Source organism: Tenrec ecaudatus, chromosome 6, assembly GCF_050624435.1.
Source record: "Tenrec ecaudatus isolate mTenEca1 chromosome 6, mTenEca1.hap1, whole genome shotgun sequence".
NCBI classification, from domain to species: Eukaryota; Metazoa; Chordata; class Mammalia; order Afrosoricida; family Tenrecidae; genus Tenrec; species Tenrec ecaudatus.
The window spans coordinates 8,663,243-8,690,706 of NC_134535.1; the positions used below are offsets into that span (position 1 = coordinate 8,663,243).

The 27,464-nt window shown below is 59.3% G+C and overlaps 1 protein-coding gene across 1 annotated transcript; it reads right to left on the reverse strand.

Moving 5' to 3' along the window:
* Positions 1–236: 236 nt before the first annotated feature.
* On the reverse strand, positions 237–27,464 carry NPTXR (neuronal pentraxin receptor). Its single transcript, XM_075552616.1, has 6 exons — positions 27,420–27,464; positions 26,068–27,066; positions 11,434–11,653; positions 8,530–8,777; positions 4,020–4,199; positions 237–3,806 (listed from the first exon to the last, which is right to left on the reverse strand). Exons 1-6 carry the CDS (start codon positions 27,462–27,464, stop codon positions 3,582–3,584), a joined length of 1,917 nt encoding a protein of 638 aa, XP_075408731.1. The 3' UTR covers positions 237–3,581.

The window sequence follows — 27,464 nt, forward strand, 5'->3', positions numbered from 1 at the left end:
ACGAGGGACCTGGGTTCTGAACATCCTTCTCAGTAGGCCCCGGGGTACTGGGTGTCTGCACCTGGGATGGGCAGACCCGTCAGCTGGCAGAGAGTGTATCGGGGCTTAGGTGAGGTTATGGGGATGTTCATGGACACCCCTCATCTGCCTTGGCCCACTGCCCTTCCCAGAGCCGTCACCTCGCTCCTACCCAGCCCCCCAAGGGGGCCCAACTTCTGCCAGGAAAAGTCTGGGCGGACATGCCATGTTTACTAACATCATGTTTATTTTGAACATTCAAGTTTACAAAAACGAAAAAATGTAACAAAACCCATGACTTATACCACACATACACACGCACACACATACACACACATTTCCCAGCATCTCAGGTCACTTTATGTACAAAATCATGGGCGGGGGGTGGGGAGGCCTCAGGAGGGGTCACCGACTCAGTGTCAGACGACACGACATGCTTGCTCACTGCCCGCCTGGGCCCACTGAGCCCCTTCCCCACCCGGCAGGGTGGGCAGGGGCTGTTGCAGGCAGCTGGGAGGAGGGGAGTGACAACGTGATGGCATCTCTGGGAGGGGCCCTTCCCGGGGGCCTGGAAAGGGGGAACCCCATCCCTTGAGAAGAGCCCATCCCCCTGACCACTGACCTCAGAGTCTCCCCTCTGCTCCAGCTGTGCGTCCTCCCTCCCTGCCTCAGTTTCCGTATCTGACAAATGAGGCTTTGGTCGCCCTGCCCATGCCTGTGGCCCTAGGTCATGCACAGGTGTAGCGAGGAGACACATGTCTCGGGTTGGGGGTGGGGACCTGGCAGGTAGCAGCTGAGAAGCACCGGGCGAAGGGGTGCGGCCCACAGCCGGGGTGGAAGAGCAGACCACGTCCTTTCCTCCCTTCCCTTCGGGGGGGGGAGGGGGGCTGGGAGGAGGGGCTATTGGCAAACACACCAACTTCCTTCCCTTTTGGCTCCACGTGGGTGGTCTCATTCATCAGGACCCTGGCCCTGAGCCTCGGATTCATGCGGTCAGGCTTTATTTTCTGGGAGCACAGCGGGTGCCCAGAGTCCACCCAGAGTGGGGAGGGGTGGCGCCTGTCCCCTTGGGCTGAAGGGTGGGCCCTGAATGGAAGGTGCCCTGGTTTGAAGTCCAGCCTTCATTACTTTCGGGCAGATCAACACTGGGCCAGGTAGTGACCCAACCTCTCTGGGCCCAAGCATCCTCACCTGTGTAAGAGGGCTGGAGTAGCCCTAACTTATCCTTGTCTCAGGAGGATAAGCAAGCTAGTGTCCTGGCCTGCACTGACGAACGTGGCTATGAGTGACATGGTCACAATGGTGACCAATGTTCACCCGGAGTAGCCAAGAGATGTGGCTCTAGCCCCTTTTGTGCAACCGACTTGGATCTGCCAGGGTGGCTGAAAAACCCACCTGAACTTGCCCCAAGTCCCTTTGCAAAGACCCAGACTCAGAGCCTGCACCCACTGTCCCCATCTGGTTCGTGGGCGCTCCAGAGGGCTGACCAGTGACCTCACCATCACCAAGTTGAAGCACAGAGGATGAGGGGCTCAAAGGACCAGACAAGTCCTACCACCTCCCTCCTGAGGGTCTTACCTCCCTTCACGGTCCCCGGCAATGCTGCCTACCGAAACAGGACAAAAGAAACCCAAAAGCCAGGCATCCCCAAACCTAAGTTCCGAAGTCTGCTGTCACCCCAGCAACAGCACGCGTCCTGATGGATGGGACACTTGACCCAGCCCTTGGGCCAATGTCATTGGCTGTTACCAGGGCAACAGAGATCTCGGCAGGTTCTGGCTCAGCGCACCATCCGTCACTCCTTTTTCCAGGGGGAGATGGGCCCGAGGTGCTGAATAATATATTTGTGCTCTTAAAATGGAAACACGGAGCTAGGGGCTGGAGGCCACATGCCTTGGGGAAGCTTCCTCGCCCTCAGGTTCCACAGCCCGCAGCCTGGGCCTCAGGCCTCTGGCTAAGTGGCCCGGGGAGCAGAGATGGGATGGGTAGTCTGCAGCTGTCGGGACACCTGGGAGGTGCTGGACACCTGTGTTCTCAGCCCTCTATTCCTGCCCGGATGCTCAGGGATCTTGCCCTCCTCCCTTCACCTCTGGGAGCCCGTGTGTCTGAGTGTGATATCCTGCTGGCCTGCTGGGAAGCCTCCTGACCACCCCACCCCCCATCCACCCCTGGCCCTGCCTCTCTGGTATGGGCTGGACTCACAGGCCCTCGAAGAAGGGCACTCCGGCGTGGGAGTCAGAAGCCTGTGTTCCAGTCCTGGCCCTGCCTCCCGGTGCTGTGTGGTCCCGTGCAGGCGGCTTGCCCTCTCGGGGAGTTTGCCCATCTGTTCCAGCAGGGGGTCTGAGCGGGAAGCCCGCCTCAGCTCTGACAAGGCCCCACGGTCTTGGTTCAAGGGTGGAGACCTGGAAGCCACCAAGTCTTTGAGAGCCTCAGTCAGGCAAGGGTGCCAGACAGGACACCCAAAGGGAGGTGACCTTGGCTTGCCTAGAACCTTGCCCTTGCTTGACCCTCTGGAGCCATCTCCGACCCTGACCCTGATCGTGCCTATGCTGGTCCCATCTGCTGCCCACTCTCAACATCTGCCCTTCCTTGGCTCCCGGGCCTGGTCTGGTCCTTTGCCTTTAGAATCACAGATCATCTTACATTCAGTCTGAAGAAGCTTCTAGAAATGACTCAAGTCAGGGCTTCTGCTCACTGGTGCGAAAGGCCAGGCCCCAGGAGGGCAGGGCCTCCCTGCAGGCTACACAGAGACCCTGTTCCCCTGTGACAGACCCTCTGTTACCACCCTCCCTTCTCCTACTCCCAGCTCTGCTCCCTCTCCCCCAACCCAAGAGGTTGCAGGGCCAGCAGGGGGAGTGGCCAAGGCGGCTCCCCTTGGCATGGCACCTCTGCTTCCAGCTGGTCCTGCTCAAGCAGAAGCAGCCCAGGTCCGAGGGTAGGGGTGGCCATGCCCATGGGCACAGCCGTGTATGAGTGAGCCCAAGGGGGCGGGGCTGGGCCAGGCAATGAACCCACATTCAGACAAAGTCACATGAGCCAATGATGACTGAGGAGAGTGAGGGAGGGAACGAGGAGAGAGGAAGGGCTCAGGCTGGTCCAGATGATGTCCTGGGAGGAAAGAGGGTAAGGGGTGAGTCTGAGCACTCTCCCTACCCCTGTGCCCAGCCTGTGTGAGCCTCAAGGGGGAGGTGCCAGGCCTGCATGGGGTGGAGCGGTGGACAGCTACCCCAACATGAGATTGGGGGTCCTTCCCCCACCCAGCCCCCGGATGGCGCTGTCGAGAAACATGGATCAAAGGGGATGGACAGGAAAGAGGCGGGCAGGGCAAGAGAGCATTCCAACTGTGGACATTGCTACTCCCATCCCCGCCCCCACCGTCCACTACTGCCTCGCCCAGTTTGACCTGGTGACTGGGGCTGGCACCCCATCTGGGAGGGGGGACACCCACTGCAGGGCATTCTGGAGGGGTGGAGAGGGTCAGGGATGGGGGCAGAGGTTGACGGGAGATACCCACTGGGTCCCCAAGGTGGCAGATAGGGGCAAGGCCTGCACGAGGTGGCTCCTCATGCCTTGGCGCTGCCCTTGCAGACGTCGAAGGTGGCTTTGGTGGCCCCCCCGAAGGCTTCCACCAGCTTGTCTTCCCAGGGAAGGACGTTGCCCAGCAGTGGCTCACTGCAGTTGGCGATGCCCAGGACCTGGGCCGCAGTCAGGGCGTGGTCCCACAGGTTAAACTGGGTGATGTCGCCCACGAAGGCCTGTGTGGCATCGAACCGGCCACCAAGGGTGTCCTGGCCGCAGACAGCAGGGAACAGAAACAGAGTGAGGCAGACAGGCCACCCCTGGCCCTGCTGCAGCCCCGCCCCCCTGGTCTCCGCTCCACCCCTGCCCCCAGTCTGTGTATCCGTGGAATGGCCAGACCACAGTAGCCAGCCCCATTGTGCTTTCCGGTTCCCTCTGCCCAGCCACCCTCCCCCGGGACCTCTGGGGAGCTCCCGCCTCACCTGCTCCTGGCCCAGGATGAGGATCCCGTGAGGTTTGATGGGGTGCCAGGAGGCCAGGTTCTCGCCAGAGCCCCGCAGCTCGCCATTCTGGTAGGCTGACCACAGGCCGTCCCTGGTGGTCCAGGCAATGCAGATGTGGTGCCAGCCACTGTCCTTCAGGCTCAGGGGCAGCTGGGCCACCTGGACACAAGCCCCCAACGCCAGGTCAGAGGTGCTGCATGTGGCAGCGGGGGGCTGCTCGGGCCCCTTTTTTCAAGGGCTGATCAAGGCTCACCTGCCCTGCCCCCTTCCTTCCTGCCAGTGGCCTTCCCTGACCACCCTCCCCTCCAGGTCCTGCTGGCCTAACCAAGTGACCTTGCCCAGGTCTCAGGGAGCGTCATAGTTACAGTGGCTTTCAGGGGGCTCATTTCTCTTTCCCAGACCCCAAGGCCCCCGGGGTAGGAGGTGTGTCTGCTCAGTGGCCAGCTCACAGTCAAGGCTCAAGGACATCCAGGTCTTGGTCCTGCCATCTCCCAATTGGGAGGCAGGAGCGATGTGAGCATGGAGGTGGATTTTTCTCTCTGGGCCTCAGTTTCCTCATCTGAAAAGGGAGGCGGTCAGACCAAGGGTGGCAACTACACAGCCACTGTCTCCTCCTCTGACCCAGGTAGACATGGCTAATCCATCAGGAGCTCAGGCTCTGCCTCCAGATCGTTCCCATCGTGGCTCCTCCGGGAAGCCTGCAGTGATTGATTAAGTTGGCCTGTGAGATGGATGGTACTCCTGTCTATGGATCTGATGCTTCCAGGGGCTCTTTGGACTGGTAAATTCTTGGAGATTGCACAACATTCTCTCCTGCCTTATTTGGTACAGGCAGTGGGGGGAAGGAGCTGGGCTTAGCCTTCACTGAGCTGAGTCTGCACGGGAGGGGGCGGCCCTTCAGCTTCTTCTTCACTGCCATCAAGTAGGTGACGATTAACCACTGCCAAGGTCCCACCAGGGCACCGATGCCAACTCACAGCAACCCTGTAGGACAGGGGAGAGCTGCCCCTGTGGGTTTCTGAGACTGGAACTCTTTATGGGAGTAGAAAGCCTCATCTTTCTCCCAAGGAGCTGGCTGCTGGCTTCAAACTGCAGACCTGGTGGATCGCAGCCAAACGTGTAACCACCACACCACCAGGGCTCCTTTGCCAGCTCATAGTGGCCGTATAGGCAGGGTAGAACTGCCGCTGTGGGTTTCCAAGACTGAAACTCTTTATGGGTGTAGAAAGCCCCTTCTTTCTTCTGCGGAGTGGCTGGTGGTTTCGAACTTCTGATCTGGCAGTTAGCAGCCCAACGTGTAACCACTATGTTACCAGGGCACCTGGGACAACCTTACAAGAGGAAGTGACGCAGGCACCACGTGAGAGGCTCAGAGGCTATGGGGTCCAGAGGAAGAGAGGAGAGTGGACATGGTGTCTAAAGATCGCTTGAAGGACAAACCGAGAGTCCACTTGATGGCAACCAAGTGGGAGGGCGTGGAATGAGAGAGGGTTTAGGGCAGGAACGAGGGGGAACACAGCAGCCTGCTAGGTTGGTACCCAAAAGGATCCTTAGAAGGTTCCCCAGATCTGGCTCCCAATGACCTGTCCAGGGTGCTGATTTCCCTCCTCAAGGCACGTGGCTCTGATCTTGGTCAGGGTGAGTCCGCCAGCCAAAGAGAGCAGGCTGCATGATCTAGAGGTAGCTGGCTACCCTGGTCTTAGGACCGCATGAGAAACTCACTAACCCCTGGGCCTATCTCTTCCCCAGGACAACCAGAAAGGGCAGCTCCTGTCGATCTGTGTGTCAACCACTCCCAGTGGCTGTGGGCTGATCACAGGGTGACCATGCAGAGTGTCTGCATTGACAGCGGGTCTCTAAAGATGACCTGACCATCAAGCCCTAAAGCAATGCAGGGGAGGGCTTGCCTTTCCTCAGCCCATCAATCATCACACCATCTCCCACCAAAGGCCTGTCCCTGTCCTGCCTTACAGCCAGACCGAGGGAGGGAGTCCTGGGCCGGAGGAAGATGGGTGGCTATTGGAAGAACATCTGGAGGTCAAGAGACTGGGTCTGGAGCCTGAGACCCCAGATCACCCTCTCACCTCTCTGAGAGATGGGGGTAAGACTGACCCCTGCCCACACCCAGGGCTATTGGAAGGGGCATGTGAGAATGTGAGCCAAGTGCTCTTAGGGCAGAGCCTGGGGAAATAGCACTGGCTTACTTTCACCAAGGCTTGTGACTTACATGCCTTTAATGGGGGCACCAGACCATAGTCCTGGGGGGCGGGGTACCAAGGTCAAGTGGCCTAACAGAATCCACAAAGTCTACATCCTACCTTGGTGAGGGGCAGGTGGGGTCTAAAGAGCTTGTGAGGGGCAACTCCTGGTCTCCCCCCCCACCCCGCCCCCTGTCCAGAGGCATGGTGAGTGATGACACTGGGAAGACTTACGGACACAGGATCTAACGAGCTCCTGGGTCACGAGAACAGCAGTGTCCACAACCCCGAGACCTGAAGAACTAGGTGGTGCCCGGCTACCACTGCCAACTGCTCTGAAAGGGTAACACTGGAAGGTCCTGGCTAGAGGGGGAGAGGGGTGTGGAACCAAGCTCTAAACCATACAAGAGGCCAGGCTAACGGGATGGACAGAGGCTGGTGGGACCCCCAAGCCAGTAGCCCTCAGTCATCCTTCACACTTGGAACAGAAAACACCCCTCCCCCCTTCGGGGATCAAGTTTCAGCCACAAGAGCTCTACAAGGGAAAGACTAGCATGGAAGGTCTGGGAGCCTCACAGAATCATCGACTCTCTGAGGTCCCAAGGCGGCGCGTGTCCACCGTCGAAGTTCAGAGACGGAACGGGCTGGGAAAGGAGGAGGGGCGTAGATGGAAACAGAGGGAGGAAGCGGGGAAGCAAGGGTACCTGTGGGGCCTGCCCTCCATTGACACGGAGTGCAGAACTGTTGGATGGGAGCCGGCTCTGCTGTGTAAACGGTGCCCAACCCACAAAAAGCCGTGCTTAACAAGCACAAAAAACTGTTCTAAAAACCGGTGGTGGTGATGCCTGGACCACTCTTCCCCACGTGGCTGGACTGCACGATAGGTGATGTACGTCGCGTGCGTTCGATGCCATGAAGGCTTCTTGCGGAAAAGCATGAATGACTCACCACAGCCTGTGAGACCAGCCCATTGCCAGTCCTGTTTAACACATGGGAAACTGAGGCACGGGGAGGGAAGGGGTCACAGTGGGTGGTGGAATCAGCACCCAGGCTCTGCAGCCCGGCCACGTAACAGTCTCTTCCTGACCAGGCGAGGACAGAGGACCTAGTCCCAGGGACTAGCAGGACCAGAAGTCCACCAACATCTCTTCTTCTTCTTCCCCACCCCCACCCCCCAGAAGTCCTTGTTTCTCCCTTTGCCCAGGAAAATGAGCAGGGGCCTGAGAGAGGCCTCTCTAGTCCCCACTGGTAGCTGGGCTGCTGGGGAAGTCACTCATCTGGGAAATGGGAACAACACTGAATCTCCGAGTAGATGCAGCGGGGACCACAGGGAGCTGAACTCAAACCAAACTCATTGCCATCGAGTCGATGCCGACTCATAGCAACCCTATAGGACAGGGTAGAACTGCCCTATGGGTTTCTGAGACGGTCACTCATTATGGGACTAGAGAGCCCCGTCTTTCTCCCATGGCACAAGTGTGGGATATAAAGAGACTTTCCCCCAGCTTTGTCTCCCCCAAAGATATGCCAGACATTAGAGGCTGTTTACCAGCACATGATGGGAGGTCAGATGCTTAGAGATATTCTTCCTGAAGGCATCTGGTCCACTGTAGGTGGGGCTCACAGCCTACTAATAAGGATAGTAATTGTTTCCATGGAGAGCCAGAGGCCAGGTCAAACCTGCTCAGTGACATCCAAAGTTAGGCTGTCTGGGATCCGCCCATCTTGTCACATGTGTGCCCCTAATCCCTCCCCTTCCTATTGCGTGTATACCCCTAAATCGTCCCCCTCCCATTACTGTATTACCTATAGTACAACCCCTTCCTATGTCTTTACCTGCAATTAGGGGGCCTGCACCCCCCCCAAGGTATATAAGCCTAGGTTAGAAATAAAGAGCTCTCTCCCCCTCCCATCCTTGCTCCTCTGTCCCCCCCAGGCCTCCTTCCCCTCCTCCTCTCTCCTGCCCTCACATCTCCCATCTCCACGTGGACCACCAAGTGGGGCTGAGGTGAGCATGCTACCATGAAATGTGTCTGACTCTATTATTTCAATCTCTCTTCCATCTCTCTTATTGTCTATGACTTTACTATAATATTTGCTTATTATCGCTGTACAATTGCGCCTACCAGGCCTGTGATGATTTGTTAGGGGAAGGCTCCCCTGACACAAGGTCAGCCTTTAATGTGTGTAGAGTAAGCTGAGACAGAGAATTGAAAGAGCCATCCGTGCCGGGGGCCCAGGCCAGCCAGCACCTACGAGTGGTGTAGTGGGGGCTTCTGGGGTCGGCTCACCTTGTCATTAATGAGCAGCTCCATGGGGTCGGGGCCGGCCTCCAGCAACACGATCTCGTTGGCCTGTCCGGGCACTGAGTAGGAGAAGGGGGTGCCCTGGCCAGTGCCGCCAGAGCGGGATCGCAGCCACGCACAGACGGTGAAGGCGTAGAGCTCAGGCAGGGCCTTGCGCACGCGAGCGTACATGTAGTTGTTCCGGATCGGGATGCTGAGCTTGAAGGCGTCCGGCGGGCTGTGGGTGGAGGACCCTGAGGAGGACATCAAGGTGGACACATGGGGGTCAGTGGACACAGAGGGCAGATGGACAAATGCATAGAATGGGAGCCAGGCATGTCTGGGCACCCGCTCTAGGCCTGGCTCCTTCACATCATCCGCCTCGCTGCCTGTGTGCTGGGGTGAGGTGAGACCACAAGGGGCCTTGTGACAGCTACACAATTTCAGGTCAAGTGGATGAAAGAATGAAGGGGCAGAGTCTAGCTTGTCAGTCAGGTCACAGCCTGAAGTTGGTTCCTTGTGGGTGTGGCCTAATCATGAGGATTCTGGGAACCCCTTCTCTTCCTCTCTGGAGGAGGGACACACACTCTCTCTGCTGGACCTTCCTGTTGAAGAGCCACAGGGAACCACGCTGATGGCAGCCAGAGCCCTGGAGATGCGTCCACCACTGCTGAATCTACTGGACCTTCCACCTACTGGCCTGTGATCTTCCTGCATTCAGCATCATTGCATGTGCTGTGTGAGTCAAAGAGGAATTTATGGACTGGTATCAGACTAATATCGGACTTCTTATGGACTTGATCCGGACTCGGCTGGGATGTTTCTCTCTTACACACATATGAGTATCTCTGGATTTGTTTCTCTAGTCTACCCGGACGAACACAGGCCTGGACCTGAGATATCCTGGGTTGGGATTCTGCTTCAGCATTCACTAGCGGTGGTGGTTTCGAACTGCTGACCTTGCAGTTAGCAGCCCAACCTATAGCCCCTATACCACCAGGGCTCCTTCTACCAGCCATGTGACCTTATAAACCTACAAAAACCATATGACTTTATAACAATATTAACGCCACGTTCTCTCGTCCGTTCCCCACTGTTTAACACGTTCTGTTGGCAGGATCCCCGGTGGCCTAGCGAGTTACGTGTTGGGCTCTAACTGCCAGATCAGTCAGCAGGTCAAACCCACCAACTGCTCCCTGGGAGCAAGAGGAACTTTCTGCCTCTGTAGAGTCCCAGCCTTGGAAACCCACAGGGGCAGTTCTGCCCTGTCGTCTGGGGCGGCCGAGAGTCGGCATGGACTTGGAGCGGGCAGGGACTGGAGGGAGCAGTGTTTTCTTCCCCAGGCAGACGTTCGATCACTAATCCCTGGTACCAATCCTATGACGCAGGCTTCTGCAACGCCCCTTGGCACAGAGAGGTCAAGCTATCTTCTTAGGATCACACAGCCAGCTGGGGTTTGAAGGAAACAATCTGGAGGCCAGGTTCCTGGTTTCTGAGCTAGCTCCCAGCTCCCAGGATTCTAAATCTGGACTCTATGTACTTTCTCGGGGGGTGGGGGTAGATGGGAGAGACCTGGTTTCTGGGGGAGAGGATCCACCCAGGACCCCCACCCCAACCTCCTGGAATTGGGGTCCATGTGCTAGGCACCTCCCCATTCCTGAAAAAGCAGGAATCAGCCAGTTGTACGCCGACCCAGCTGGTAGTTGAGGTTGGAGGCGTAGGAAGTGGGGCTAGGGCTGGGGCTGGCAGGCCCAGGGGGCCCAGGCCTGCTTCGGGCTTGGGGCAGGATGGAGGGGATGCCTCCTGGCCATAGAGGAAGGGGCCCTGCCACTGCCCCTTTGAACTCATTTCATAGATGGGGAAGTTGAGCTGCTAGAAGGGTGGGCACAGACACCCACCTCCGCCGACTCTGCCCTTGAGTGGGTGTTTCCCCGGCCCTCTAAAAGACACAGTGCAGCAAGGTGGGGTCTGGACCTTTGCCACTTCACCCAGAAGTCCTGGGTAGGCATCGAGATCGCCTCTCCTGGCCCTGTGCTCCAGTCTAGTAGCTGGTCACAGGACCCACCCGGCCCTGCTCTGCATCCAGGCCCCTGCCAGGGCTCCCCGGATGCCACAGTTTTTCCCCCCGCCTTTGCTTTCAATAGTCAGTGGAGGCCCACCTCCTTCTGGAAGTCCTCCTGGATTCCCTCCCTCCGAATTGCTCTACCTCTAATTCAATCCGCCTGACGGGACGGCTCTCCTCCCCAGGGCTGTCCACTCTCTCCTGTGTCAGGGCAGGAAGAGCTTGGATCCCAGGCGTCCTAAGCTCCATTTCTCAGGTGAGGAAAACCGAGGCCTAGGAAGGGGAAGTGACCTGCCAAGGTCAGGAGCAGGCCAGGGACAGGTGCATTGTGGGGGGGGGGGCTGGGCAGGAGCAAGGCCTCCTGATGCTGGCTCACCACTGTCCACCGCCCCACGTTTCTCTGGCTACGCCCAGCATCGACAGGCCAGGTCTGGACCAAATGACAAACTCCTCACTGTGTTGTGTGGTGACTCCAGCTGTGACCCTGGAGTCAGACAGATCTGGGTTGAAGGTCAGATCTGCTGGGGACTGACTGTGAACTTGATAAAGTTACCCGGCCTCTCTGAGCCTCATTTCCTCCCCTGTGACAGGAGGATCATACTCACACGGGCCCTCCTGTGAGGCCTGTGAACACAGAACCGCTGATGTGTCAAGTAGGGAGGCCAGTTCTGGAACGTTCTACGAGCTAGAAAGTGGTAGCTGTTGATAATGAGGATCGTCTCCCGGATCTCTCTCTCCCTCCTGGGCTCCGCGGCCTCCTCTCCGGGCCCCTTTGAGTGTTAGCCTCCGGCCAGTCTGAAGGACCAAGGGTATGGGACATACCCTGCCCTCTCCGGCCCGGGACTCACCATGCTCCAGCTCGGCCACGCGGCCCTGCAGCGCGTCCAGCTCCTTCCCCACCTCCTGCCTCTGCCGGTGGCCGCTGTGACTCAGGGCCGCACGCTCCTTCTCCAGAGCCAGCACTTCGGCCAGCAGCCGCCCCTCCAGCTCGTCCATCTTGGAGTGCAGGGTGGTGGGCATCTCGGGGGCCAGGGCAGCCGAGTGGTTCACACGGGTCGGGAGCTCCTGCTGCTTGTGAGGCAGAGAGAGGGGGGCATGTGAGGTCTTGAGGGGGGAGGACAGAAAGAAGCTGTGGGCTGGAGACGTCCCAGGCGACTCCTGACAGGCATCATGGGGGTGGGGGCAGGAGAGAAGGCGGGGTCATTTCTACTTCAGCCACCATGAGTACTGGGTGGTGTACTCGGGTCTGGGGGCTAAGGATCCCAGTGCCCCCCAGTGAAAGGTTGGAGGCTCAAGGAGAGCTCCCCCCCCCAAGGTGCATTGGAAGAATGGCCTGACCATCTGCTTGTGAAAAACCAGCCGGGGAAGAGCTAAGGAGCATGGCCCACAGGGGGGCTCCACAAGGCAAGATCAATGTGACAGCAGCTGGCTGGTAGCAGGTGAGCAGACATGGACCCGGTGTCCACCATCAAGGACATCTCAGGCTGTGATGGGGAGGGGCAGGGGAGAGAGAGGAGGGGCAGGCCTGGCGTGCCACCAAATCCCCATGTGGGTGGTTCCACTGTCTCAGTGGGGTGGAGAGCCACTGCCTTGTCCTGTGTGGCTGGAAGGCAGGACGCCAGCAGGTCCTCCGGGGGCAGACTGTCTTGCCTTTTCCCCTTCCCCCGGCAGGCTTCTCTAAGACAGCAGTGCCATGTGGGCTTCCTGGACAGGCCCCCAGCATATGGTGGTTCCAGGATCGGACCACAGACTTCCGGATCAGACAGCCCAGGGTTCAAGGTTAGCTCTGTAACCAGCTTGCTGTGTGACCTTGGGCAAAGGCCAAGAGGAGGAAGAGGCCATGGGTGGAGAATCTTGGAGGGGACAGTCTCTACTGGACACGTCATGGAGCCATTAGTCAGAGATTAATAATTCACTGAGCTCCTGGGAGCCAAATTAAGCGCTCTCCTTCCTTCTGGCTTCCCTCTCCTCGCTGTTCCTCATGCAGGAGTCAACGCTCCCCAGGCCTCAGAGGCCGGGGGTGCCCTGGACTCCACCCCCAGCTTAGGCCCCAGACACGATTTCATTGGGTTCTCACAGTAATTCATGGTGCACCGACTATGTGCCAGGGACTGCCCTGAACCCCAAACCCAAACCCACTGCCGTCGGGTTGCTTCTGGCCCCCGGGGGCTCTCCAGGGAGGGCTAGGGTTTCTGAGGCTGCAAGTCTTTATGGGAGCAGCAGGTGGGTTTCACTGACTGGCCTCAAAGCCTGGCACGGTCCTGCTGTTAATTGCCATCCCGTTGGTTCTGACCCACAGCGACCCTCTGCGCAACTGAAGCAAACACCGGCCGGTCCCGCCAGCGCCTAGCCTGAGCACTGTCCCAGGTGCTGAAACCCAACCCAACCCAACCCGGAACCTGGAAGACACTTCCCAAGCCCACCCTCCAGCTTGATGAGGCTCCTCTCTGGCCCGCCTCGTTCTGAGTGGCAGTGAGGGGATAGGCGTGTCTCCTGCCTGGAGGTGTCCTGCTCAGCCTCAGTTAGTCCCTTCCTACACTGGGCAGTGGAAGTGGCCTGGGCTGAGCTGCTGGGGAGCGGGGATGGCTCGTTTCTCTGCTGTTCTACAGGGGGTGCAGGGGATGGCATCACGGGTGTCATTCTCCCTCTAAACAAAATGGGGCAGGGACTGACTGTTCACTGGCGGGGCTGGGTTAAATGATGGGGTGGGGCCAGGACCTCACCCATGGCTAAGGGTTTCAGCATTTGGGGTGGTGGGAAGACCTGAAGGGGTGCTCTCAGTGGTGGCCTGAGCCCCGGTAGGCACCTTGCTGATGTTCCCATGAGGCATTTCACAGGCAGGGGCCCTGGGTGAGAGTCACCCCATCTCACCTGGAGCAATCAGAAGAGGCAGGGTTTGAACTCAGGCTTTGAACTCTGGCTCTCCAACAATGCGCTTAGTCACTCATTTCTCGACCTCTCCCAGGTCTGCTCTACAGGCCCTCGGGGGCCCTTCACCATTTCTGCCCCGTCTGCCCCCTAGCTCTGCTGGGTGGCTCCGATGGGAAAGGTGGGGCTTGGGCTGGGGGTCAGGTACCAGCGCAAACACATAGTGTGTGTGTGTGTGTGTGTGTGTGTGAGAGAGAGAGAGATAAGTTGCATGTATGCACTAGCAGTAGCTGTTTTCAGAAAACCCGTGGCCCTTCCCCGCCACCCCGCCCCATCTGTCCATTTGCAGGCGGTGGCAAGGGCCCACCTCCCCCATCCAGGCTGTGACACGGGGCACACTGGGGTAGCACTCATGGAGAGGTCTAGGCTGGCTTTGGGAAGGAGGCAGGGGGCTCAGACACCTTTATCACCACCCACATCTCAGGTGGGAGGTCACGGTTCCACCCCGGCTGATGTCTGCCTGACCACCACGTGGGGGTGGAGGTGGGTGCGGTGGGTGACCAGCCGGGTTCGTCAGGCCTTGCTCCTGGTCACTCATCTCTGTTCTCCCGGCAGTTTCTTCCAGCCCCCAAGACACCAGTGAACCAAGAAACCTCAGTGTTGCCTTCTGGGAAATGGGACAAGGGCCCCTCCCTCCGCCCACCAACATGTGCAAGGGAGGGAGGTGACCGGCCCTTGGGACCTGTGATAACATCACACTAACTGTGAAGCTCCGACCATGCGGGCTGGAGGGCAGCTGGCTGGACACGGCGGGTCCACAGGCGATGGCCAGCTTTCAGAAACATCCATGTGTCCACCAACTCACTGGGCACATGTCCATCGGGGACTGGAAGGGGCCCAAGCAGCATTTCCTGGGTGCCCAGCACCTCCCCACCTGCCTACACCGGGGCCTCCACTTCCCACCCTTCACTCAGTCTTCTCAGGGCCCCTCACTACACCCATCCTATTTCACAGATGGGGAACCCCATGCAGGCATCCTGGGGTGTTTTCTACAATGGCAGGACTGGGCAAAGCCATGCCTTTGCTCTCTAGCAAAATGCCCCCTCCCTGCGTGGAGGGACTAGTCAGGCACGAACAGGGACTATGTACATAGATGCCTCTGGGAGGTGGGCTGAGGGGGCGGGCCTCAAGCTGTTCTTTAGGGGGAACTGCCAGCTCAGCCGCCAGGAAGGCAGGGAGGGATTGGTGCGGCCCCCTCCCCACCCCAAGTCTGAGTCTCGGGAACACAACTCCCCGCCCCCCGTCCCACTTTCCCATCTGTCGTCCGGGTGCAGACTGTGCCGTGCGTGGGCTCCTGGCCTGGTGCCAAGTGGGCCTCTGGCCCAAGATAGGAGGGGAGGGTGTGGGGTGGGTGACGCCATCACCCCCACTCAGCACCCAACGGGCAGTTAAAGTAGGGTGCTTTGATCCCACAGCCTGTCCCGCTTGGAGTCGGGGTGTAAATACACAGGGGCCTGCAGCCAGAGTTCCAGCCCTCCCCGCCACTGCCCAGCTGCGGAGGGGCCGGCCCATCAACCGCCACGTGGCAGTGACACTCAGGGCACATGCAGGCCTCCAGGGAAGGGGCCCAGACAGAGCATCCCCAAGGTCACACAGCTGGACCCCAGCCCACACCCTGGGGCCATCCCAGCCAGACCGCCTACCACGTGGGACAGTGCCCGAGGCCCTGCCTGCCTGTGGACCAGCCAGGGACAGTTGCGGTGGTCTTGCCAGGCTGGGGAGGCCTCACAGGAGCGGTCAGACCGTGGTGTGCGCAGCTCTATGGAGGAGAAGGGGCCGGACGAGCTTCCGGTAGGGGGTGGCCACAGATAGACCTTGTGAACCGCCTCGTCCTGTCCCATGGTGGGTGGGGGACCCGGAGGAAGGAGCAGGGGCTTCAGTCAGGGGCCACCTTGCTCTAGAACCCCCAGGGCCTGGTTTCAAGTTTTGCGGGCAACGGAGTTGCTCATATTTCCTCAGCCCTGAAACTGGTCACCCCTAAGTCCTGTCAGTTCTACTGTCAATGTCCAGACTCACGCCCCGGCTCCCCCACCTGGCTTGCGACACTGGCCAGTTGACATTGTGCCTCTGTTTCCCCACAGGCACAGCCAGAGTGAGCACTGGCTCATACCACTAGGGCAAGGCCCAGAGGAGCTCATAGACGGACACCCTCAGAGTCTCGTAGGTGCTCCAGGTGCTCCCCAAGTATCCGCAGTCAGCCTTCCTAGTGAGACCTTCTACTCCCGTCAAAAGTTACCACCCGGGAAACCCACAGGGCAGGTCTACCCTGCCCCGCACGGCCGTGTCAGTTGGCCTTGACTCCACCGCGGTGCGTTTGGTTTTGGAATGTTACTTAGCTGGCTCCCATCCCTGCCCACTTCCACCCCAGAATGAGTAAGAGTCCTGAAATGACTGAGGGGCCCACCCCAGCGCGGAGGCAAAGGCGGAAAGACACTGAGGACAATCGAGGGGACTTCTGAACCATCTGTGGGAAGACATCGCATGACCTTTCCACTCCATTTGCCCACGAGAGACCCTCACATCACACATGTCCAAGGGCACAGGATTCGGGGTCAAAGTAACTGGAGAGAGATCACTGTGGGGCTCTGGTGGGAGGAGGGGCAGGGGCTGAGAGAATGCTCTTGAGCCTGGGATTGGTATTCTCTTTTGTGAGAATGTGAGGCCTGGCTGGCACACTAGTAGATAAAGGGATCTGAGATGCAAATCCCCCCCAAAGAAGGGGGTTTCCAAAAGAGGAACCCTGAATAGCAGCATCTCACCCTGCGTCTGACCCACAGCCTCACTTGGCTCCTTTGTCCTCGCCCTCGCCCTCCCCCTGGCCACTGTCCCCTAGGCTGCATCTAAGCAGCCAGAGGGAGCCATGGGAACTACAAGCAGGGCCATGACACCCTCCTGCCGAAAACCCTCCACCGGTCCTCCTCTGCCCACACCCGTGTGACGTCACAGTCCCCATGCACTCACCCCTCGGACCCCAGACCTCACTGCAAGACCCACCACCAAGCTACCCTTCATGCCCCCCAACAGTCCCCCCTGCTCTCACGCAGCCCCAGGCACCCTCCCTGCCAGCTCTCGGGCAGCCTAGCGCCTGCTGGCCCTCCTGATGGTGACCTCCCACTGCCTGGCCCAAGATGCTCACAAGGGAAAGAAGAGGTGTCTGGAGGGCTTCTCTGTCCCATCAGGGACCACAGAGCTATCACTCATTCACACACTCATTCATCCATTCATTCACCCACACATTCATTCATTCTTATGCTTCCTCCGGTAGCATGGGGTCCAGGTTACGAGCCTGGGTCTTTCCCAGACACCCCACTTACTAGATTTGTGGCCTCAACCCTCTGAGTTGCTCAACCCTCTGAGCCTCAGTCCCCTCTTCTGGAAATGGGGAGAAGTGTAGAACCCACATTTTCCAAGTCAGGACCGAAAGCCCAGGTGAGTCAGACTGAAAGCCCAGGTAAGTCAGTGTGAGTGATCTGTGTGGGCTTCTCAAGGCTCCCCTGGCCTCAGTTTACTCATCTGTAAAATGGGGATACTAACTGCACACAGTTCTGGCAGGGTGGAATTGTAAGGCCTGGCATGGGGGGCGAGCTCTCCTGTCCTCCCACGGGTGGGGGTGCTCTCAGCATGGTGCCGGCAGGAACTCCACGCAGGGAGGGGCGGGCTCTGGATAGGAGGAGTGGGGTAGGGTGGGCTGCCAGGATGAGCTTGGGTGGGGGCCCCGTCACCCCAACCTGACCCTCTTCCTTTCCAGGGGCAGGCCCAGCCTCAGTCTAACCCAGGGCAGGGGTGGGACAGCGGGGGGCAGAGGTCAGACCGGACCCTCAATACCAACATGGAGCTGTAATGGGCACGGGGAGCCATGTCTGGGTGAGGGGGCACATGAGGGTGGGGGCAGAGAAGCAGGCTCTCTGAGACAATGTGATGTTGGGGGCCAGAGTGGGCAGGGTCCTTACCTGAGCCCCAGTGCCTCAGGATCCCTCCAGCCTCAAGATTTGTGTCCAGCACTCCCTGCCAGGCTGAGCTTCGAGAAGCCACCTCTGGGCTCTGGTCAAACACCTCCATCAAAGATTGAGCACCCCCACTCCCGTCTGTGGGACATTATGCTGTGAGGCAGGCCCCCCAGCCTCTCCCAGCCTCCATGTAGCAGAAGGGCGTGGGGCACGGGCTCCGTCTTTCTGTGGGCTGGCTGCCTCAGACCCATTGAGGGGTTCCATGCGGGCAGATGTGTCCCCCCCATGGTCCTGGGGGGCACGCCCACCTCCTGTGCTCCCTGGGGAGAGCCAGTCTCTGAGCCGGTTCCACCTCCCGCAGGCAGGCAAGTGCTGCCCCCCAGCACACGCACAAAACAGGCAACGAGCACAAGAAATGGTTCTCGGGGAGTGAGTCACCACTCCACGCCCACCAGAACTGAGCCCTTTGTCAGTGACCACGCCAAGGGCACCAAGGCTGAGAAGCCCCCGCAGGTGGCATGGATGGGCACACAGCCACTTGGGGGAGACCACACTGGGGAGCGCTTTTTGGGGCTAGACATGCCCTTCCTCTGGCCCCATGGCCCAGTGTCTGGTACATTAACCAGAGGAGCAGGGCTGAAGCCACCGGAAGACCTGCAGGGACACACACACAGCTCTGCTGGTAGTGACTCCAACTAGCAACAACCCGCATGTTTGCCCAGAGTGGTGGCGTTAGGAGCCACCGAGTCGGTTCCGACCCAGAGCGATTGTACACACAGCAGAACAAACCACTGCACGGTCCTGCGCCAGCCTCACAGCTGTCCCTGTGCCCGGGCCCAGGGCTGCAGCCACCCGTGTGCGTCCGTCCATCTCCTTGAAGGCCTTCCTCTCTGTCGCTGCCCCTCCACTTTCTCAAGCACGATGTCCTTCTCCAGGACTGGTCTCTCCTGACAACGTGTCCAAAGGATGGGAGACAAAGTCTTGCCCTCCTCGCCTCTCAGGAGCACTCTGGCCGGACTTCTTCCGAGACAGACCTGTGTGTCCTCTGGGCAGTCCATGGCACTTTCCGTGTTCTTCTCCAGCACCACATCCAAACGCATCCGTTCTTCGTCAGTCTTCCTTATTCAGTGTCCAACTCTCGCATGCATAGGAGGCCCTGGCTTGGGTCAGGCGCCCCTCGGTCCTCATTCACGAAGAAAGTAAAACGTCATTGAAAAGAGAGGAAAGAAAGAAACGATCCAAGTGAGTGTCAGACGAGACTCTGAACTTGCTGCTGAGAGTAGAAAGTGAAGGCAAATCCCTGTCGTGTTCTTGGAAGTCAGGACGGCGAGACTCCGGCACATTGACTTCGGACCCATCCTCAGGGAGGGCCAACCCTAGAACAGGCAAGTGGAGGGCAGGCAAAGAAACACCAGGCGTGTCCTCAGGGAGGGGAGCTGACACGGTGGCTGAAGCAATGTGCTCGGACACAGCAGTGACTGTGCCGCTGGCACAGGACCCGGCAGGCCTCTGCTCTGCATCTGGTCCCCTGCTGAGGCTCTGTCCCGTCACAGTTTGCTTCTTCAGCATTACTTTCGATGACTAGTCTGAGGTCCACCTCCGGCAGGAAGTCCTTGTGGATTTCCATCTCCTTGAAATGCCCCACATCTCGGCCAATCCCACCCAACTGCTCACCTTCCCCTGGGATACGTAAGGTTGTTATGGGTAGAGTTCACTCCATGGTAACAGACACCACCTCCACCACCACCATCACCACCACAATACCATTGGCAGAAATGTGACAAACCACACACAAACCATGACGGAAGGGTGTAACGCTGCTGGAAGAATGTCAGCTACAAAGGAAGGTAGCTCTACGATATCTGAATATACGGGAAATGGCTACAGTCAACGAGAAGTCAGAATTGGGGTCACCTTGGAGGGAGTGTGGGCTTCGGGACTGCACCCTCGGCTTGTGACGCTTCAGCAGTAGTGCCACTAGGCTCGGTGTCACGTAGGGTGGTAACTCGTGACGTCACCTCCTTACACCACGGACCTCCTCCACAGAGCATCCCAGCAGCACTGTGCTCATCTTACTGCGAAATCACCGTCCTCACACATCCCCCTCTGCTCCTTTCGCTACTACGCCTTCCTCAGAAAGCCACCGAGAGCGGCTTGTAAATACCCGTTAAAGCACCAGAAGGTCTGCCAAAGGCAGCCCCCAGAACACGGCTGTGCGCTTGAAGGACACAGACAAAACCGCATGGGTGACTCTGAGCAGCGGTCGAAGTGCTGACAGTGGCAGCTCTGTCCAGAGCGCATTACAAACAAAACAAAAAAACCCCAAACCAAACTCACTGCCATCAAGTTGATGCCGACTCAGAGTGACCCTATAGGACAGGGTCACACTGTCCCTGTGGGTGTATGTGACTGCAACGTTCTCAGGAGTAGAAAGCCTCATCTTTCTCCCTAGGGGCGGCTGGTGGCTTTGAACTGCTGACTGTGGACGACAGCCCAACGTGTAACCACTACACCATAAGGCTTAGAGGATTCCAACAGTACACGGTCCCAGCGCTTTGGCCTGCAGGCACAGTGATACAGGGAAGCCAGGCTCACGGCACATGCTTCTGCTGTTCCACCTCACGGCAGGGATATTTTGATAAAAAGGAATGAATTTCTGCTGAGATGCTGCATCCCACTGTCATAGGCGATCTGTTTTGGTGTCCCTCCCTCTGACAGTGTCCCCCCCACCCCAGTGACATTGTGGATGTGTGTGCTTTATGAAGACCTGGTGGTGTAGTGTTTCACACTGGGCCGCTTATAACTACAAGGTCGGCAGTTCCAAACCACCAGCAGCTCCTCAGGAGAAAGGCTGGGCTTTCTACTCCCATGAAGAGGGACAGTCTCAAAAACTCACAGGGGCAGATCTACCCTGCCCTACAGGGGTGTTATGAGCCGACAGCACATTTGGTGGTGGTGGTGCTTTGGATGAATAAACTATGTGAGAGCTTCTACATGCTGAATATATTGAAAAGATCATATAAAAACTTCAACCAATTCTGTGAGCAAGGCCACTCCCTCACCAGGAGCAGAAGAGCAGATGGGGTCCCCTTTCCTGGAAGAAGATCTGCCAGGGGCCAGAGGCTTCCAGGCCACAGGATGGCAGCTCCTGAGAGACCCCTGCCCAGCCCTTCCTTTCACAGATGGGGAAACTGAGGACGTGAGAGGAGAAGACATAGCTAGGGTTTTGACAAGGAGGAGCAAGCAGATTGAGGGCTTACCAGCCTCACATGCAGGTGCCAACAAGGGCTGGACCAGGGACCTCCCAGCGTGGGTGCCCCACCTGGAGATGGGCGGAGGTCCAGGGAGAGAGGAGGATCTGCAGGCAGCTGGGGTCAGTTCCTCACATTCAGACACCAGCTACTATTTCTGAGTTTTTACTCCTAACCAGTTCCTGCACCAAAACCTCAAGAGGGAGGGTCTGTTACTTTAATGTCCATTTTACAGATCGGGAAACCGAGGCTAAGAATGCTCTTGGTTTAAGGCCACAGAATGCTCCAGTGACAGAACTGGCTAGTAAGGCCGAGCCATGTGGCTGCAGGAACTCCGGAAGAAAGCTAGGGTGAACTCTCAATCAGGGGGTAGGGGGGCTAGGGGAGGGCACTGCAGCCCCACACCCTCAAACTGAAGCCACACATATGCGCGCACACATACACACACGCATGCACGCACACGTACACACACACGTGCACACACGCACACACATGTAAACACACACACATACACATGCACGCACACACACGCGCATATAGGCACATATGCACAAACACATTTGCACATGCATACACACGCACATGCACACATGAGCGCACATACACGTGCGTGCACACATTTCACACTATTCTGAAATCAGGCTGCACCAGCCCAAGGATGCAGAACTTTAGAGTCCAAAAGGCCCCAGACTAAACTTGGCTCCTCCTCTTACCCACTGTACAGATGAGACAACTGAGGCTGCAGTGGGGGGGGGGAGTGAGCCACTTTTACTCACACACCAGGTGAGCGCACAGCCTCCTGATTTCGGAGACTATTGAGCGGGGGAGGGGGAGCATTTCACAGAGAGGGTGACTGACAGTAGGGGCACGTGACTGCTGGCTGGGTGCCCCTCACACACCTGGAGCCTCTGATTCCTTCTCTGTAGGATGGGAGTGTGCGGACAACTTCAACCGCTGAAGGCTGTATGCGCCAACTCAGCTAATACAGGCACAGGAAGCGCCTGATAAGGGAGGTCTGGTGGCGCAGCGAGTTAAGCACTGGGCTGCTACCTGCGAGGGCTGAGGTTCAAACCCAGCAGGTGCTCCGAGGGAGAAAGACGAGGCTGACCCTTCTGGTGGGGATGAAGAACAAGCTCTGGAGTCAGAACCGCCACCTCCACACCCCAGTTCCCCCACTGGGTGGCTCTGGGTCAGTGTCTCAAGCTCTCTGAACCTCCATTTCTGCATCTGGAAGAAAGAGCTCAAAGGATATTTCTCTGGTGGAGATTTTATGAGGATCCGATGCAAAAGCACTGTTGCGTTGGGTACATCTGCAGCACGAGGGCGTTTCAAAGTGTTGAAATGCAAAGGTGCTATGTTGAGGACTAAGGTGGGCCTGACCCAAGCCGTGGTATTTTCATTCGCCTCCTAGGCTTGTGAGAGTTGGACACTGAATAGAGAAAGACCACAGAAGCATCGATGCCTTTGAACTAGGGTGCTGGAGAAGAATATTGAAAATACTGTGGACTAACAGGACAGGCGAGTCCGGATGGCCAGAGTGCTCCTTAGAGGCAAGGATGGCAAGACTTCATCTCACATGCTCTGGACATGTTGTCAGGAGAGACCAGACCCTAGGCAAGGACATCATGCTGGCAAAGGGGCAGCACCAGAAGAGCAAGGCTGCATGGATGGGCTCGGGTGTGGGAACAGTTTGAGGACGGTGCAGGACCATGGGGTGTTTTGTTCTGCTGTGCACCAAACAGCAACAAGAAGGGGAAGTCCAGTGGCCGACACCCAGCAAGCGCTAAGTCAGTGCTAAAGACTCAGCTCCCACGGTTACTCAAACACAAGTCACAGTTCCTTCCCAGACTCCCGGGTGTCCCTGGTGAAGGGCCAGGCGAGGCAACCTGCCGACACAACACTTGCTAGGCTCGGGATGTGGCTTCCGCGGCTCGTGACGCTTCCTTTGCACACACACCGCACGCATGCAAAAACAAGAAACGGGAGTGTGCAGGGCTCAGTGCCACCTGGAGGGGCCCATCCTTCTGGAAAGTGATTGTTGGCCAAGGCTGTAAAAAGTCAATATTCTCGGACCCGGGAACACCACTCCTGGGAATTTATGAGCAGAATCATTCAATGAGAGAGAGAAACAAAACAACAACCCGGCCAAACAACTGTGTGTGTGAACTGGATCTCGCCGTGAGCGAGCATGGGAAAGAAAACTAGTGAACTGCCTGCGGCCCCAACAACAGGAAGCAGGACAACTGACTGATGGATGCCGGAGGGAGGCGGCTGGGGAGTGACATAGCAGCCAGAGTGTGGATTAGAGCTGAAAGGGGGGCGGGGGGGGGGGGGGAGACAAACCAAACCAGTTGCCATAGAGTTGGTTCCGACCCACGGAGAGCCCACATGATTACAGAATAGAACGATTCCGTGGGGGGGGGGGCGGCGTTGTTTCTTGGCGGGGATCTTTATGGAAGCAGATGGGCAGGCCTTTCTTCTACTGTGCTACGGCGGAGTGGGGTCAAACCACCAACCTGTGCGTTAGCAGTGGAGCCATCTGCGCCACCCAGGGGCCATTCAACAAGGTGCTGGGACTCAGTGCAATTTCCTTCCCAAAGCTGTTGGGACTTTTTTTTTTTTTTTTTTAACTTGAACGCTAATCACAATGGAATCCCAGACAAGAAATCGCAAACAATTTCCTAGCAAGCCCTCAAGGATGGCTCCTGCCTGAAGCTTGGGGGTATGGGAAGGGGCACCAGCTAGACCTCTCCTCCTTCATAGTGGGTGGTGGTGATGGTGGTGGTGGCCGGAGAAATTGGAAGTGAAAAGCCCTGCGTGCAGGGCAGAGGCTGGTCAGTGCTGAGTATTATGGGAGCAAGGGAGGGGCAGAGTGTGATCAGGGAAGGCTTCTGGAGGAGATGTCCTGGAGAGGAAGAAGAGGGGTGGTGGGGAGGTAGGTCTGGAGAGCCGAGCTGGACGGCTCTGATATGAAGGATGATCCCTGGGGCTGCCGGGAGGGAGGAGGACAGAGGAGGGGTGCCCTAGAGGGAGGAGGGCAGGGGAGGTAGCTGATGCAAGCATCCCCTGAGAGACGCCACAGGAACTGTGGGGAAGAGCGGGGGGAAAAGCCAAGGCTGGCTGCCAGGTTCGGAAGGTACTAAGTCCAGGTGGGAACATGGTGAGGTTAAGGGGCGGAGGGCTGTTTGGGGGCCCAGTTTGGCGCTCTAGGAGGATAAAATTGGACTGGAGGGGCACAGGGGAGTGGGGTGCTGGGAGCTTCAGGGGGTGGTGGTGGCTAAGCTTGGCCAGGGACAGTGAGAGGACCATTAGGAGGGGCGCACATGGCAGAAGGCCCTGCAAGGAGCTGATAAAGGGAGGAGGCCAGGAAGGAGAGGGTGGGGGCAAAGCCAAGGGTGGGCACAGAGTCCTGGAGGAGATGGCAGGCGGCGGGGTTGGGGGGTCATGTTCCTGAGGAGGTTCCAGTAAGACAAGGATGGAAAATTGCCACCCCTCCGCCACCAAGAGCACTGGTGTGTGCCATGGCAGGGGCGGAGCTGGAGGGTGAGGAAGTGACCCTGAAAGTCTGAAGGCACCCTCTGGGGCTAGTGGGCAAGAAGGGGTGTGGGGACTGCCAGGGACTAGAGGGCGCATCCCAAGTCTGTCTGGCCCCAGAGGCCAGCCCTCCACAGCCCTGAGGCTGACCGATCCCTGCCTCTCTGTCCCCATCTCTGGATGTGGGGAAACCTGGACTCCACCTCCTGGGAAGGCTGGCCGAGTGCCCAGCTGTCAGAATGCCCCTGTGCCCCCACCTCAGCAGGCAGACTGGAGGGTGTTTGTGTGTCACTCTGCCAAGTGCTGCAGGTGCTGGCAGAAGATGGCCAGGGCTAGCCCAGCCTGCCAGCCCAGACGCGGGGAAGTCACCTGCACCATCTGCGGCCATGGCAAGGACTGAAAATGAAAACAAGAAGAAATATATATATATATTTACATTACTCTAATCTGTCCCCTGAAAAGAGAGCTTGTTCTCATTCAGATTTTTTATTGTATTTGGAAAGGAATACACACCACCTGATAGAATTAGTAAGCACTTAGAAGGACCGGGAACAACCCGTGCCAGGCACTGTTCCGGAACCTTCTTGGAGATGAACTCATCCCATCCTCCGCACACTCTGGTGGGGCAGGCACGATGGGGTCCCCATGTTACAGGTGAGGAAGCCGAGGTCCACTCGGCATCTCTTTGAGGGTTCTCCAGCTCTTGTTCCTTTCATTTTGTGTCTCCCACCCCCCAAGAGCTGGTGTGGAGCAGAAGGTGACAGTTCCGCAGACAAGGCACTCAGGGTTTTTCCTGCCTGGGTTGCTCCCTGGAAGTTGACCTCAGGGGGTCTCTGAGCCCTGATTTTCTCATCTGTCAGCTGTGATGGCCATCTGCCTCTTGTGGGGAGGGTGGCGGCCCCAGCAGGGACTCTCTGAGGGCACTGACTCCAGGCGCCCCTGTGGGTCCCTGCATTTGCTCCCTACCCTGCTGGACTGGTGCAGAGGCCCTGGGTGTGAGGGTCTGGGGATCCACAGGTCCAGTGGAGCCTGTCCCCTTTGGCCAACCCTCTTCCCTGGGTTCTTGAAGTCAGTGATGGCTGGGGGGTGGCCTGTGTCTCCCTCTGACCTGCTCAGTGTGTGTGGTCCCACCTCCAGGGAAGAAGAGGGAGGCCACAGTTCTCCAAAGAGCAAAGGAAGACTGGTGTAACTGACACACAGAAATAAGAGTGGGCTCCCCCCTCCCCCCATGTGAGGCGGGGGATTAAGAGCATGAGCGCAGCCAGTAGAACCTATCCTACCCAAGATGGGGCCCTGCTCCACCCAGCCCCTGGCCCCCAGGTGCAGGCTCGAGGGGGTGTCAGTGGCTGGGATGGGGGAGGGGAGCACATCTGAGCGGCGGCCGTCGTCTGTGGTCTGATGGGGGCACCCGGGCTTGGCTAAGGGGCACTGCAGTCCGAGATGTGGACCTGAGCCTCTTGGGTAAGGCCTTGGGCTCAGGGCCTTAAGGAGTGACGGTAGGCGTCGCAAGCCTCGGACGCAAATGGCATTTAAGGAGCTCTTCGCTCAGTTCCCGCCACCCATTTCCCCCCCCCCCATCGAATCAATGGGTGGGTATCCGTCCCGCTCCGCTGCTGCTGCCCTCATCTTACTCATGCCCACGCAGAGGCTCTGAGCTGCCTTCCTCACGCGTAGCCTTTCTCGCGCGTCCCCAGGTGCTGCCCGCCGACGTGTCCCCCAACCACCCGCCCCCCAGTGCCGGCGCCCGGCCGTTCCCCGCCGGCGGCCCCCACCCTCCCAGCGCACACACCCTCCCAGCGGCGGGCTCCCCGACGGCGCTCACCTCGAGGCGGTCGAGGCGGTCCCGCAGGGCGCGCACGGCGTCCTCCAGCTCCAGCACGAGCGCGGGCGAGTCCCCGGGCCCGTCGGCCATGGTGTCGCGCCGGGGCCCGGCGTCCTGGAGGCCGCGCGGCAGGCCGCTCTCGCAGCGGCCCAGCTTGCCGGTGAGCTCGCGGATGGTGTCCTGGTCGGCGCGGATGCGCGCCTCCTGCTGCAGCGCCGTCTGGCGCAGCTGCTCGGCCGCGCTCTGCAGCAGCAGCAGCTCCTCGCGCTCGCCGCCCGCCGCGTCGCCCGCCTCGGCCCCCGACGGGCAGGCGGCCGCCAGCGGGGTGCACAGGAAGCGGCTGAAGAGCGGCCCGGGCGGCAGCGGGTGCGCGCTGGCCGCCGGCGCCCCGGGCAGCGCGGGGGGCCCGGCCGAGCCGCCGGCGCCGTGCAGGGCGCTCAGGCTGCGCTGCGGGCCCGGGGACGCAGCGCCCGCGCCGGGGCCGGCCGGGGCGGCCGAGGCGTTGTCGGCGCCGCCGGGCAGCGCCCGCGCCGGGCTGGCCGCCAGGGGCACGCTGGCGATGATGCAGATGACGGCACCGAGGAACGCCAGCATGCCCGCGGCCAGCAGCACGGCCAGGAACTTCAGCGTGAGGCGGCGGCGGCGGGGCGCCGAGGCCCCGGCAGACGCGGCGGCGGCGGCGGGGTCGGGGGCGCGGAGCCCGGGCGGGCGCGCAGGGGCGAAGGCCGGAGCGGGAGGCGAGCTGTTGCTGCGGCCGCTGCTGCCGCCGCTCTGAGCCGGGCGGCGGGAGGCAGGCGCGGCGGCGGGAGGGGCGCGGGCGCGGCAGCCACGCCCCGCCCCGCACGCTCCCCGGCCCCGGCCCAGCCCGCCCCCGCCGCGCGCCCGGCGCCCGCGGCCTCCAGGGGCGCGCGGCGGGACTCCGGAGCGCTCTAGCCCCGGGCGGCGCCAGCCTGGTCCACAGCCACCCTGTGCCAGGCTCCGGGCCGAGCCAGCTGCAATCTGTCTCAGGGACGGCGCAAAGGAGGAAACTGAGGCCCAAGGAGGCCAGGGCGCTCCCCAAGGTCACCCGGATGGGAAACGGTGGAGCGTTGGAGCTCAGGCACCTGTGATTGGACCCAGACTGCGGGATGGCGCTGGGAGGGGGGCAGCAGCCAGCGGGAGAGTGGAGGCCAGGTCCAGGTGGGCCGGGGAGAGAGTGCTCTAGGCCTTTACTGTGTCACCTGCCTGCTTAACCCCACCCCGACCTCCTGAAGGAGCAGAGTCCCCTCCTTGCCACCCCTACCAAACCGACAGCGCCCCATGCCTCCCGGACTTCTCAGAGGTGCTGACCCCCGTCTGAGTCCTTGTGGCACCAACCCGTTGTCATCCCCGTTACTGTAGGAGGGTGCCCGGGACAT